At 29.1% G+C, this 15,620-nt stretch overlaps 1 protein-coding gene across 1 annotated transcript; it reads left to right on the top strand.

Moving 5' to 3' along the window:
- Positions 1-3,009: 3,009 nt before the first annotated feature.
- Positions 3,010-12,783, top strand: LOC114280903 (aspartyl protease AED3). The gene is made up of 3 exons (XM_028223305.2): positions 3,010-3,667; positions 6,913-7,387; positions 12,017-12,783. The coding sequence occupies exons 1-3, from the start codon at positions 3,155-3,157 to the stop codon at positions 12,373-12,375; spliced, it is 1,347 nt and encodes a 448-aa protein (XP_028079106.2). The 5' UTR covers positions 3,010-3,154; the 3' UTR covers positions 12,376-12,783.
- The last annotated feature ends 2,837 nt before the right edge of the window (positions 12,784-15,620 follow it).

Here is a 15,620-nt window from a genome sequence, read left to right as displayed (position 1 = left end):
TTGGAGTATCACATGTCACGTTTGGAAAAAGTACACTAAAGAGTTTTTAATTTTTTTAGAGTATCACATCATACCCGCAACGTTACCACGTTTGAGAAAAGTATACTAAGAGTTTTTATTTTTTTTTGAAGTGTTATATCATACCCGCCATGTTGTCATGTTTACAAGGGAGCTTTTTTTTTTATTTTTTAATTTTTTTTTATTTTAAGTGTCACATCATACCCACCACATTGTTAAATTAAGGAAAAGTACATTAAAGAGTTCCTTTTTTTTTTTGAAATGTCACATCATATCTGTCGTGTTGTCACAGTAGGAAAAAGTACACTATAGAGTTTTTTTTTTTTGAAGTGTTACATCATACCCGCTACGTTATCACATTTAGGAAAAGTGCACTAATGAGTTTTTAATTGTTTTGGAACGTCACATTAATACTTTCTATATTAGAGTATTAAATTATACCTATCACATTAATTAAAGGGTATAATTATCCACCAAAACACTACCAAAATCAAAAATAGGACCACACAGAAAGAAACTCTCCATTAATAGGATTTAACAGATTAATAGAAAAAACTTAAGACTAATTGGAATACTTGTTTGTGAAATGGGATTTATTGATAAATATCCCTTGTTTTAACTTTACTAAAAAAAAGTATTAATATATTTACATTAAAAATGTAAGATTGATTATATATATATATATATTTTCAAATTTCAGATAATATGAGTGTAATTTACCTTTTGGTTTGCGCTCACCTTCTTTGAAATTTGATAAAAATACAGTTAGTCTTCATTTCTAATATAACCCTAAGAGGTTAGCCAAGCAGTAAGATTTCAAAATAAGATCGAAGACCTTAAGTTCGAGTCATCCTCAGGTACCACCGGAGGTTTGCCCAGTTAATTTCAAGACCCTAAGAACATGTTTGTTTAGACGGACTGGATATGGGAGATTGTAATCCATCAGGCAATTAAACCTAGATACATAATCCATCGGACTATTTAGTTGAAAAGAATGTGTATTCCATGTTTGTCTTCTCATGGGATTAGATATCTGAAAAGAACTATCCTAGCGATTTCAATGTTTGGTTAGAATATAAAGAATGATAGATGTTTAAAAGACTATTTTACTATTTCAATTATTTACTGAGTAATAGCAATAATAAATTTGTCTTTAATATATTTTTTTTCTAGAACTTTTAAAAAATTAAATAACTAAAACATCAATAAAAATTAAATAAATTTATTTAAATTTTTAATTGAGACTTAAATTTTGTTTTATTTTATTTTATTTTACTGAGTACAATATATAATGAAACTAAACAATTTGTCTATGTAATAGTGAATTTTTTTTTTTGAATCTTTATCCTACCATTTGAAGAAAAAAAATTTAAATTTTTATCTCATCATTTAAAATAAAACAAAATAAAATAAAATAAAATAAAATACATGTACTTGGGGGGCCAAAAGTGTCTTTTTACAAGTTAATGCTATGTGATTGTTATCTCACCATTTGTAACTTACCTCCCTAGGACACAACAATTCCACGTACGAAGAACATAGAGTCCCCTTAAACTCATAATCCGGTCTATAGATTTTCAACCAAATAATGAACTCCTTCATAGAATAGACATGAATCCAATCCCCCTTACAATCATTCCAAACAAACACCTCCTAAGATTAGTTGAGGTACACGCACAAATTAATCCAAACTCTCAATTATGAATAAATAAATAAAATTACCATTTAATTTATCAAAGTGACAATAAATATCAAAAAATTATAAAATATTCTCGAAATATCGCGTATTTATTCTTCCTAATCAATTATCACTCACCATACTTTTTAATCATACAACATAATATTCTAGTTACTCGCCTTCTACCTCCATCATAATTTTATATCAGCAATGTTAGGTATCATGAAAATTTTTTCATGAAAATAATTATAAAAATTTTGTGACCCTTAGATTATACTTAGAATAAAATACCATACACTAATTAAAGTAATCTAAAAATTATAAATTTTTTATGATCATTTTGATGACAAAATTTTCCTGATGTAGGAAAATCTACCCATTTTATATAGGCACGAGAGCTACGGCACTAAAAGCAAATGGAGTACAGTCTGTTAGCTAACTTGCTCAGTTGAATGGTCTACATTCTCCCTCCCACTAGCCAGAGAAATTATTCAATACTATTGAAATCAGTTCATATCATAGTGCCCACTAGCTACAGAAATTATTCAATACATTATAAAAAATTAAAATTTTAGAAATTAAAATTTAAAAATAATTATTTTTTAGAGATCAAATATTTTTATTATAAAAAATGTCATTATTATATTTTTAATAACGAAAATTGAATATTAGTGATGAATTATTATCTTTTTGAGATCAAATATTTTGTGTCAAAAAATAAATCATTTTGAGATCAAATTATTTTGTCTCTTCAAGTGTATTTATTAGTGACATTTTTAAAATTTTGTTATTAAAAACCTTATTTTTTACTTTTTAGAATGACCTTTTAATGACCATCGTCATGATATTAGAAATTGATCCTTAAATGTCTTTTGTAACAAAATTTTCACTTTTAAAGGCCAAAATTTTTTTATTTTTAAAACTCTTATATGTTGTAGTGATACTATTAAAATTCGATATTTTAAATTAATAATTTATTTTATCATGATAGAATTATAAAACTAATATTTAAAATGTCAATCAATAAATAAAATTGTACATTGTTGGGAAAATACTGGATAATTTTGTGATATAGAGGAGTGTTTTGAAAAGATGATTAAAAAGTTATTTTTTAGTTTTTTTTTTTCAAATTTTTTTTTTTGAAAGAAGGAAGTGATTAAAAATTAAAAACTTTTAATCCATTTCCAAAGAATAATGTTACGTATCATGAGAAGAATATCATAAAAAGTTTCATGAAACTAATCTAAAGGTAATTGTATAATATACAATAAAACACTACAAACACTATAAACTAATCCAATAATAAAAAATCTTCATGAAACCTTTTTATGATACTTATTTCATGATATCTACCATTATTGATTTCGAAATGAGCCACTGACTTGCTGGTAACCACCGACTGATCACTGGGTCTATATATATAGATACAAACACAGAGGCAAAACTCACACCATAGCCATGGGCACCTCAATCTCAATGCCTCCTCCACTTGTAGCCATTCTCTTCTCACTACTACTAGTAACCATTCTCATTGTCTCAGCAAGCGCAGGCCAAGGCCCAAAGTCAGCAAAGTGTGAGGCAACACCGGACCAGGGCTCAACCCTGCGAGTGTTTCACGCGAACAGTCCTTGCTCTCCATTGTTCAAGCAATTAGGAGGAGTGTCATGGGAAGAGAGTGTGCTTGAAATGCAGAGCAAAGACCAAGCCAGGCTTCAGTACCTGGCCAGCCTCGTCGCAGGGAGGTCGATAGTGCCGATAGCTTCAGGGAGGCAGATCATACAGAGCCCAACTTATATAGTGAGGGCCAAGATTGGCACACCACCTCAGACATTTCTCATGGCTATGGATACAAGTAATGACGCTGCTTGGGTACCTTGCTCTGGTTGTCTTGGCTGCTCTTCTACCTTGTTTGATTCTGTCAAGTCTACCACTTTCCAGACCATTGGTTGCCAAGCTCCTCAGTGCAAGCAGGTATATAATTCAATTACTTAACTATCCGAGAAGTTGATAAAAAGTTAATTTTTTAATTTTTTAATTTTTTTGGTGACTTTTTTGACAAAAAAATTGGATTAAATCTGATTTTTTTACTAAAAAAATTAAAAATCAAGAAGTTTATTTTTTACCAAAATGCCCCTCTATAGTCTATAACTAACAAATTACATTTACACACCATTTCTAATTAAACTAACCTTGTTTTGCTCACTATATATGTTAATTACATTTCTTTTTTCTTTCTCCTTTCTTTAATTTTTTTGTTATAAGATGAGTGTCTTCCTAACGAGTGTCCTCAAAATATAAGAAAAACACAAAATATATTTAGATCCCGAGACATTCATTATGAAATTGAATATTATTTTTATAAATTTCAAAATATTTTATAATCTTTTTACACACTTTTAATACATTTTTTCTCACATTTTAATATTAACAAGTCCCAATCAATCCATCCAATTCACTCAAGAATGGAGATCCTAAGTAGGAGACATATTGGCCTGATATGGCGCTAGCGAATGGTCGTATCTCTGTTATTAATTGATAAAATGATGACATTCAGCTTGCTTATTTTCATTTTTTAGAAAATACTTTTTAGAAAATTTTATTTTCTTATTTTTCGTATTTTTTTATTTTTACTAAATTTTTTTAATATTTTAAGCAATTTTTTTTACTTTTTAGAGACACCTAACATAAATACATCTAAAAAGGAAAAAAATTGTAAAAAAAATCTTTTAAAAATTCACTAAATATCAAAAATACAAAAAAAAATATAAGAATTCAGTACATTTTTTGTATTTTTATATAATTATTAATTTTTTAAAATATTTTTTCACAAATTTTTTACTTTTTAGATACATCTAACTAAGATGCATCTAAAAAGTAAAAAAAAAATATTTCAAATTTAAAAAATATTTACTAAAAATAAAAGAATACGAAAATTAAAAAACTCAATTTTCAAAAAACTTAATCCAGAAAACTCAAACCAAACACACGAATTATTATCTTTTCTTCTCTAAAGTGTTTTTAAGTTTTAATTAATGCAAGCAAATCTTTTTGTGTGTTTTACCTTTGTCCAACAATGTATACAATAGTGTAGCGTAGGCACTTTATTTATTTATTTTTTCAAGTAATTTTTTGGACTATTAAGTAAATTACTTTTTTTTTTTTTTTTTTTTTAAACTCATTTTGTTTGACAAGTATCTAAAAAGTAACATTTCTTTTTCGATTTTTGTTTTTATTTTTATTTTTGTAGTAATTGAAAAGTTAAAAAAAAAAAATTCAAATCCATTATTTTTTCAATTACAAAAATAATTCTTTTAACATTTGTCAATAATTTTATTTAAAATTAAAAAATTAGAAACAAAGGTGGATTTTGAACCCCACACGTGACAGCGGGTCCCTTTCTTTTGAAAATGGTCAAACAGTGGTCCTATCTAAGGCTCCCTTGGTATCTCTACTTGATAAAGAAATTTAATTGTATTTTAAAAGATAAGTTGTTAAAAAAAAAATTAAAAATTAAAAAAATGTTTGATTATGAGTTTTAAAAATAATTTTGGAAAGATTTATATATATATATTTTAAATTATAAATAGATGTGAGAAAAAATTTAATTGATTGATTGATTGATATACATAAAAGGAGAGAGGAGAGAAGAGGGAGAAAAAATGATTGATTAATTTATTAACAAAAAAAGAGAAGGAGAGAGGAGAAAAAATAATTTAAAAAATTTATTAACTAAACATAATTTTTAATATTTTGATCTAAATATTAATTTAAAAACTAATCAAACGTTGCCTAATGTCCTCTACCAGCACAACAATGCGTAAGCAATAGGGCTTAAAATTGACCATCTTTTGATGATACAATTCATATAACATGATAAATCACACTTTGGATTCGTTTGTGAATATGGTTGGTTTTTTTAATTTTTAATTTTTTTTTTTGGATTATTTTAGCTTAAGTTAAAAAATCTTATTTGGGTTGGTTTGATTTTTTTTTAACTTTTATGAGAAAAAAAGTAAAATAATTATGATTTATATATAATATTTAATCTTATTAATTTTTTAATCTATTTTATCTTTTTTGTGTAAATTTTAACATTTGAACCCCTCAAAACCTTTGTGCCAAACGAGAGCTTACAGGTTGTAGTTGAAATTTTTATTAAAGATTGTAATTGAAATTTTTATTAAGATTTAAAATATTGTACTTATCATTATCATGTCATTTTAAATTTTTTAATTTAAAATAAAAATATATTAACGTGACTCTTTCCTATGGAAAATTCTCTGTCACCATATTCAATTTTACCACAAAATTAAGTAAATTTTTACAAATTTACTTAAGTAATTTCATAAAAATATGTAAGTTAAATACAAATTCGCATAAATTTATAAAATCACGTAAATTTTTACTAACTTATAAAAATTTATGCTCAATTTACACATTTTAATAATATCACTTATGTAAATTTATAAAAATTTACATAACTTTGTGATGTGATTACATATGATGTTGATTGCACCGAAACATCTATCCTCTCAAATAAATTAACCAAAATGTCAAAGATAAATTCCCCAGATCATTAATGGGCCCACAAAGGTAAAATAAAAAATCATCAACCTAATCCGTGACTGTCGTTTCGCTGAAGAGCTCAGTGTCTTTTTTATTTGATCTTTCAAAAATTATTTTATATTTTATTTAATTTTTAAATACGTCTAATCTTGATATTTTCAAATAGTTAAGAAATTAATTATTTCTTTTTAAAATTCAAAAAAAATAAATAAAAATCCGTTTAAAAATTATTTTTAAAAATGTAAACCAAAAAACAAAGACCTTAAATTGCTCACGCACTCGTATAGCGTGAGTAACACGCTTCCAATACCAAGGCAATCAATGCCTAAAATAACATACACCGGAGCAAAGATGATTTCTGAATCTTCATATACACAACATGTCCATAAATTCAGAAAAAATATATATATATATATATATTACAATATTTGTAAGAAAAATTTGTTTTTAAATTTTTTTTTTTCTTGTAACCCTAGCATTTGTGTTGGTGAAAACTGGTTGATGTCATTTTTATTATTTTCTATTTTCTTGAAACCCTATTTTAGTGCATTTAAGAATATAAAAGTTGCGTTTAGTAGAATTTTTTAAATATAATTTGAAAATAGAATTGTATTTTGAGTTTGTAATACTGGTTGGTGAAAAATTTTCAGGTGCCAAATCCCACGTGCGAGGGCAGCGCGTGCAGCTTCAACCTAACCTATGGCGGCTCCACCGTGGTGTCGAACCTCTCACAGGACACCGTAATGCTTGCCACCGATTCCGTCCCTGGATATACCTTCGGTTGCATCCAAAAAGCCACAGGCAGCTCTGTGCCACCTCAGGGCCTTTTGGGCTTGGGTCGAGGCCCACTCTCACTATTGTCACAGACCCAGAATATCTACCAGTCTACATTTTCCTACTGCCTTCCCAGCTTCAAGTCTGGCAACTTCTCTGGTTCACTAAGACTTGGACCCATTGGCCAACCCAAGAGGATCAAGTACACTCAGCTATTGAGGAACCCTAGGAGATCATCGCTCTACTATGTGAACATGTTCGGCATTAGAGTCGGCCGGCGAATTGTTAGCATCCCTCCACAAGCATTGGCATTTAATTCGATCACCGGCGCAGGGACAATTTTTGATTCCGGTATATTTATTTTTTCTTTTAATAAATTTCTGGCATATACTTGACATAAAGTTATTTAGAAAAATTATAAATTAGTGAAAAATAAATTAAATAATTACAAAAAACATAGAGGTGTGGAAGTGGAAGTTTATGCTCGGATACAAGTAAAATCACAAATTTTACTTGTAGCAGAATGCATACCGACTAAGACTTCAAATTTTTATAATTACTATATTTTAAACTGATTTACAATGCTCGTAGTTATTTTGGTACATGGTAAGAATCATGGTGCGAAACTTTAGGTAAAAGATGTGAGTCAAAAAAGTTTAGAACCACCTTATCATGTGTTTCCATCCACGAAGTGGCATGGCACATTATAAGCTAAAAAAGGCGGGTGTTTTGAGAAGAAGTTAAAAAAGTCAGCTTTTTAAGTTTTTAATTTTTTTAGTTAAAGAAGTTAATTGTTTTAGTCAAAAAAAGTCAGCTTTTTTATTAAAAAAATTAAAAAATTAATTTTTTATCAACTTTTCAATATGACTTGTTTTAGTTTAATGGTAAGATGGACCCAATCGATATTTAAAACCAATCCATGCTTTATATAGTCTACGTTTGGGAAGTGGGTTGGCTTTTTGGCTTTTTGGCTTTTTTGGCTATTTTAGCCTGGGCTAAAAAGTTTGGTTTGGGAAGGGCTTTTTGGTTTTTTGGCTTTTTTGACTTTTTTTGTGAGAGAAGAGTGTAATGATTATGGGTTGGATGTGATGTTTTGTTTTTTGTGGCTAAAATAGGCTATTTTGTTTTTTGTGGCTAAAATAGCCAAAAAAGCCCCAAAATTTTCTGTGGAAGGAAAAAAAAGGAGGTAGTGGGAGATTGTGACATCATGTCGAGAGCAATAGAGTGGCAGTGGTTAGTGCCTTTATTCAATCTTTGGCATCGCCTTTCTCTTAGACTAAGCTGACACTAAAATTACACTAGCTGAGCCTTAATTTATTAAAAGAAAAATAATATAAACCTATTTTTTAAATTTAATGATTTATAAGTTATATGATTGGTTAATAATTAAAAAATTTATACGAAAAAAAAGTCGTCTTAAATATTTTAATAGATTGTCGTATTATTGAGTTTGAAAGGTAAATCTAAATTTTATGTTTAAAGTGTTATTCTTATAAAAATTATTGATGTAGGTCCATTAAATACTAGGGAGATTGAACTCCAACAGTAGAGAAGACTTTTGTTTTGGGTGAATGAACAGTAGAGAAGACAATCTATTTAAAAAATTAATGATAACATGTTTGTTTTAGGTGGTAGATCTCCGTGGGAAGTTTATATTTCCCCAACACCAAATTAGTGGGTAAAAAAACAATCGAATCTAAACAAAAGAGAATCTTTATGTCCTTAAATGCGCTAAAAATAACAGAATAAGAATAATAATAATTATAATAATAATAATAAAAAATTAAACTGCTTAACTTTAATAAAATACCTCTAGGTAGTTTGTGAATAGGTTTGAGCTCGGCTTGGTAAAGAATTGTTCGAACTCGATTTATTAAATTTATTTATTTATTTAATGATAACATGTTTGTTTTAGGGGTAGATCTCCGTGGGAATTTTCCAGGTCCCCAGCACCAAATTAATGGGTAAAAAAACAATTGAATCTAAACAAAAGAGAATCTTTATGTCCTTAAATGAGCTAAAAAAAAAATAATAATAATAATAATAATAATAATAAATTAAACTGCTAAACTTTAATAAAATACCTTCAGGTAAGGCTCTAAATAATTAGAGTCAGTTCGTTCGTGAATAGGTTCGAACTTGACTTGGTAAAGATTCGTTCGAAGTCGATTAATTAAATTTATTATTATTTTTTTTTTTGGTGTTCGAGTTCGAGCTTAAAGTTGTTAAAACCTTAATAAACAAATCTAAAATCGACTCGTTAGCTGGATTGTTTAACATTTATTTAAATAATAGAATAAATATATTATTTATATATTAAATAATGTAAAAATATATATAAAAAATATGATAAATATGTTATTTATATATTTAAATAATATAAATGTCAATAATAGTTAAATTTATTTATATGTAAATAATAGCTAACTATAGATAATACATTTATATAATAGTAGTAGTAGATATTATTATTTTAATAAGACATTGATTTTTTTTTTTTTTATAGTATGTTTACATATATTGTATATATAGTTGTATAATTAAAGTTTCAATGGTAAAGTTAGTCTCATATGTAAATATAGATTTATAATTTCTTTGTCTCGTTAAAACTCGTAAACATGCTCGAGCTTGAGTCAAACTTAAGCCAACTTGATTCGACCTCGGTTTGTTATATTTTTATTGAACTCGGACTCAAGTTTGGAGTCATTAAAATTTTAATAAACAAATTCAAATATATTAAAACTCAGCTCGATTTGAATCCTTAGCGGTTCTATCTCTAAATTTCACTTTTTGCCTTGTGTAGTGCATGGTACATACAACATGAATGACTTCCATTTTCCGTGTCAAAATTTATAAATAAAATTATTATTATTATTATTTATGAGTAAAGTGGGAAGCTGTTTTATTATTAAAAAATAAATACTTGTGGGTATGGGTCTCACGAAAAATCTTACACTCGTATATATATTTTTGTTATCATCTATAATTTAATTGTGTATAAAATTGTACTAGTCTTGCACATGGCATGTGAATGGAGCACTTGGCGTACGCACGCGCAAGTGTGATCCAGGACACAGCAATTGACAGTGACTTGGGAACGGGCAGTCGTCGGGGAACTAGACATAATTTTAAATTTCAAGTCTATGTATTTAACTTAATAATAGGGGTGGATAAATATTGAGTTGGGTCGGATTTAGGCTCGGCCGACATTAGATAATAAGAATAAATGTCTCATCTAAGTTTGACATTGGTTGACCTGGGCTTAATCTTGTCATCCTAAGTCCAATTTTAAAATAATATCTAAATCTCAAGTCCATCAATTTAATCCTTTAGATATAATTTTTTTTTTTTTGACTTGAAGGGTATTAAATTAACTTAATTATTTTAAGAATTATTTAATTTTAAAATATTAATAAAATTCAATAGAATAAATATAATTTTTAAAAAGTACCTTAGTTTAAGTTATGAAAAAAAAAATCTACGTATTTTCTTCTTTTATCTTTTATTATTATTTTAATTTATTTTGTAACTAAATAATTTAAATTTAAAATTCATATTTTCTAAATGGGTTGGCCTGGCCAAGCCAGGCCTTTCGAATACTCTTTATTCCAAACCTAGTTTGAAAATTAAATGAGTTAAAAATATTTGTTCAACTCGGTCCTATGGATTAAATATTTTTCCTATGCCCTAAATATATCGTATTTGGCTGGTCAAGTTAGGTTGGGCGGACTATCAGGCCGATATCCACCCTTAGTGTGCTAATTCAAAGAAAATAGATAATAAATTACATATTGTTTATAAACATGGTTATCATAGCATTATTAACCAAAAATTATGTCATGAGTGTGTAATAGAGTTGATTTTAATACATTACTAACACAAAATAATTTCTTACATAAAGATTTTAAAAAATAAATAATTTATGAGAAATAAATAAATAAATCTAAAAATTTGCTATTTTATTATTTTTTAAAATTTTGAATTATTAATTAAGTCATTTTATTCACTAAAATAATATAGTAAATAAAAGTATACATCGCACTTTTATTTTTAAAATAAAAGAAATTAAAGGAAGTAACATTTGCCTCTTATATAAATAAAATCTTTCAGATTATATTTAAGGGTTGGTTTGGGAAGTGGGTTGGCTTTTTGGCTTTTTGACTTTTTTGGCTATTTTAGCCTGGGCTAAAAAGCTTAGTTTGGGAAGGACTTTTTGGCTTTTTGGCTTTTTTAGCTTTTTTTTGTGAGAGAAGAGTGTAATGATTATGAGTTGGATGTGATGTTTTGTTTTTTGTGGCTAAAATAGCCTATTTTGTCTTTTGTGGCTAAAATAGCCAAAAAATCCCAAAACCTATGTTGCCAAACAGAGGCTAGTGGCATGTGAAATAATTAGAGTTATCTTATAGGTGATGAAATATTAATAACATAAAAAATTACAAAAGTGATTTATTTTATTTTATTTTATAAAATTAGGGGACAATTTCATTAATCATTTGACAAATACTCTTTAAAATATAATAATAGTATTAATATAATTTTCAAAAAATATGGAAGTCATAGCCCCCAGTTGGTATGTAGTTCCGCCAATGACCAGCGGCAATGGCAGTCGGTCGCAGGTGGTAGTAGCAGTAATCAGAGAAATAAATAAATTTGTTGACACCCTGTTAGTTAAAAAAAATATATTTACATCATTTTTAAAATTTTTCTATGTATGTTTTTATAAAAATTTTAAATATGCATTTATTTAAATTATCTCAAAAATGAAAAATTATTTACTAATATTTTCAAAATATCACGTGTTTATACTCCTTAACCAATCATCATTCGATATGTCTCTTTATATTTTCTAATCACTCAATACAATACTTTATCTACCTATTTTCTCCACCAATCATAATATTATGGAATAGCATGTATCGATTATAATTACCCCCTCAAACATGAGTGTGATTGGTTTAAACATATGCATGTATGTATCAGGGACGGTGTTCACGAGACTAGTCCAGCCAGCCTACATAGCGGTGAGAGATGAGTTCCGAAGGAGGGTAGGTGTAAACGCGACGGTGACAACATTGGGAGGATTCGACACGTGCTATTCGTTCCCCATAGTGGCGCCAACGGTGACACTTATGTTCACAGGGATGAACGTGACACTACCACCAGACAACTACTTGATCCACAGCACAGCAGGAAGCATCACATGTCTAGCCATGGCAGCAGCGCCTGACAATGTCAACTCAGTCCTCAATGTCATTGCCAACATGCAGCAACAAAACCACAGGCTCCTCTTCGACATCCCCAATTCTAGGCTCGGTGTCGCTCGTGAACTCTGTACCTGAGATTCCCCATCACCATCATCATCATCATCTCTCTCTCTCTCACTGTGTGTTTTTTGTTTTTTTATTGGGATCTTTTGTTAGGTGGTGATTTGTGTGGTGCTAATAGTAGTAATAATAGTAAGGTATCTTTCGGTGTTGTTTGTTGGGTTTTTATCACTTACTTTATATTTGTAGTATTTAACCTGGAATTGTAAGGAATGGGACTAGAAGAAGGCGCAAGAGTAGAGTGTGTTGTAGTTTTGTGATCTGTTGTGTCACGGGGCAGTCTCTTCCTTTTGTTACTTTCTCTATTTTGATTACTGTTTGTGGGTGTGGGTCGTACAAGGTCACGAGTTGCATGCACGGACCCCAAAGTTCGATCGCCATCAATGTCCAAAATTTCCGATTAATAAATTCAGAATTTTACCATGTTTTCGGCTTTCTTCCAGTTTTACAGGACAGCAAGCAACACTAGGTGCCCATAAAATAAATTTGAAAATTTTACTCACAATTTTGACCACACTATTATAAGTATAAAGTTAAGTTTCAATTTTGTTTCTATGAGTTCTATATTTTTTTGTTTACCATAATTTGAATTGAACAGTTTCCTCACATTTTTCTGTGGTGAGTCTGGTGAGTTGTTTGTTATTGTTTTCTTGAAAATTATTGACTGCTCCAGTGCTCCTCAAGTAAGGTCATTTCATGTCCCAACCTAATTTCTGTAAGGAAAAATGAGTGAGAGCATTAATTAGTGCCATCACTAATGATGTGGCAATAGGTCTCACCCACTGCCACAGTGTTGTTGTGTCTGTTTTTTATTTTATTTTATTTTAAGTGGATGTCACATCATTAGTGATTGTTTTAGAATATCATTTTTAGTGATCTCTATCATTACCGTTTTTGTAAGTTTGAATAGTGGGATCAATCATTTTATATTATTTAATGTTGAATTTTAACTTCACAATTAAATCAGATCTCTTTGTTGAGACCTTGAGAATTAAGTCATAGAGTTATGTGTAATAATAAATAAATCCAACACTTGCACATAAGAAGATAACAAGGCCAGTGGCTCGTCCACCCGGGACACTCCAACGATTAAGTCAGACAATAAATCTTATAAATATCTCAGTTCAATTAAACAATCATTACAACATATAAGAGTTTTAGAAACCAAATGTTTTGGTCTCTAAAAGTGAAATTTTTGTTGCATAAGATATTTAAGGACCAATTTCCATTGTCATGAGGATAGTTGCTAAAAGGTCGTCCCGAAAAGTCAAAAACAAGGCATTTAGCAACAAAATTTTAAAATTGTCACGAATAAATAGACTTTTAGTGACAAAATAATTTGGTTTCAAAATGGTTTATTTTTTTAGACAAAAAATTTGGTTCTAAAAGGATAATAATTCATCACTAATGTCTACTTTTTATTGCTAAAAATATAACAACGATACTTTTCGCAACAAAATTATTTGGTTTCTAAAAAATAATTTTGTCCCTAAATTTTGATCTCTAAAACCTTAATTTTTTTTGTAGTGAACTATCAATTAAAAGTAGCAAGAAAAAATATATTTTAGACTCACGTGGGGTGCTTTCATTTTATAACCATCAGTGCCCTCTGTGGGTGCCGTGCCTTTTTCGAATCTAAGGCGTTACTTTCCACACCGGCTTGCTTTGACCAATAAAGAGTCGCCGCTTAATTTTTTTAAGAAAAATTAAGAAACATTTAACAATAAAAACTAAGTTAAGGTCCAGTTCATCATAATTAGAAAATTTCTAAGTTCGGGAGTTTAGGTACAAAAGAGGGAAGGCCATTTATATGGAAGCATTCCTTTTTGCCCAATCTGAACATTGGCATCTACTTACTTGCTATTTTATGATTTTAGTGGTTAATTATTTCACACAAACCTCATTATTAGACCTAAAACTTTTAATTAACCTAAAACAACTTGATTTGAAGAAAAATAAATATCATTTATTTTAGATTAGGGAATAAAGGCATATTTTCCAAAAATGATGATTTTTTAATGAGAAGTGAATTGTTAATAATCCATGGCCATAAATCAATATAAAATTAATAACATTCACAAAATATTCAAAACACATAACTTTGCACACAGAGCATCTAACTTGCATAATTGAAAAACAATACAATAGCAAGCACATGCAAAGGAGATGGAGAGGACTTACCTGGATATCCACTTGTGCGTTTTACATGCATGCATAAAATAAATATGACCTAATCATACAACTAACATACAAAAACATGAACATAGATCTGATTTGAGACTACTAATGATGCTTATGCATAGAATACAACTAACAAGTATAAATATAAACTAAACTATATGATGATCCAAATCGGGCTTAACACATGATTTCTACATGATTAAATTAACTTAAACATGCTGTTCTAATGAGAGTAAAGAAAACATGCAAGAGGCGGTGGAAAGATGAATATAATGAATAAACTACATGATGAGAGGATGACATAATATCATAACATGCTTTGAATACTGAAATAAGAGACTAAAAAGTACCGAAATATAAGCAATAGAGGAGTTTTACTTGCTGGTTTATATAAACCAAAGGCACGCGAAGAAAATAGCAAAAAAATAGCAAAAAAACAAAGGATTTCTTGCTTACAAGCCTCTCAAGCTTTGGTTATGACTTAGTTTGAGTTCTTTAGGCCTTAGGTTAATTTGCAGAAGTTTGGAGTTTCTGTGGGTGAGGAAATTTCGTGGCTAAGGCAAAGAGGAGAAGAAAAAGTGGTGTTTGGTCTCAAGTGCTCTCAAAATGCCTCAAGTCTAAACCACTTGAAAGGAAGGGGAAGAGGCCCTTTTTATAGGGAGAAGAGAAGGTTCTGGAGCCTCTTATGGGGTTCCATAACTTTCTCCCTCCGCTTTCCATAAAAAATGCACCAAGATTGAGTTTTCAAAAATAACACTATCATGCTTGGATGTGTGCACGCACAGATAAGGTTTACACGCACGAGGAACGTGCACACATACCCTTTGCTATGGTACACATGTCATCCCTGCATGCATTGCATGATCTTGGCTTGCTTGTGGCCCAAGTAAGTCCGTATTGTTTCCTAATAAATATTTTTGATAAAACGGGTCACTAATTTTAGAACATACGTTTGATCAGTGCACAATAGTGCTTTTATCTCCTTCTTAGGGTTAAAAAGTTGATTTTCGGTTAAAAACGAGTTCAGGGGTATGGTTATTTTCACAAAAAGTCAGTTTTTTTTTTTTTTTTTTTTTTTT

Source organism: Camellia sinensis, chromosome 2 (genome assembly GCF_055761805.1).
Source record: "Camellia sinensis isolate YWXY chromosome 2, ASM5576180v1, whole genome shotgun sequence".
NCBI lineage: Eukaryota > Viridiplantae > Streptophyta > Magnoliopsida > Ericales > Theaceae > Camellia > Camellia sinensis.
The sequence above is the reverse complement of the archived record's forward strand: the minus strand, read 5'-3'. Positions and strand labels throughout refer to the sequence as shown.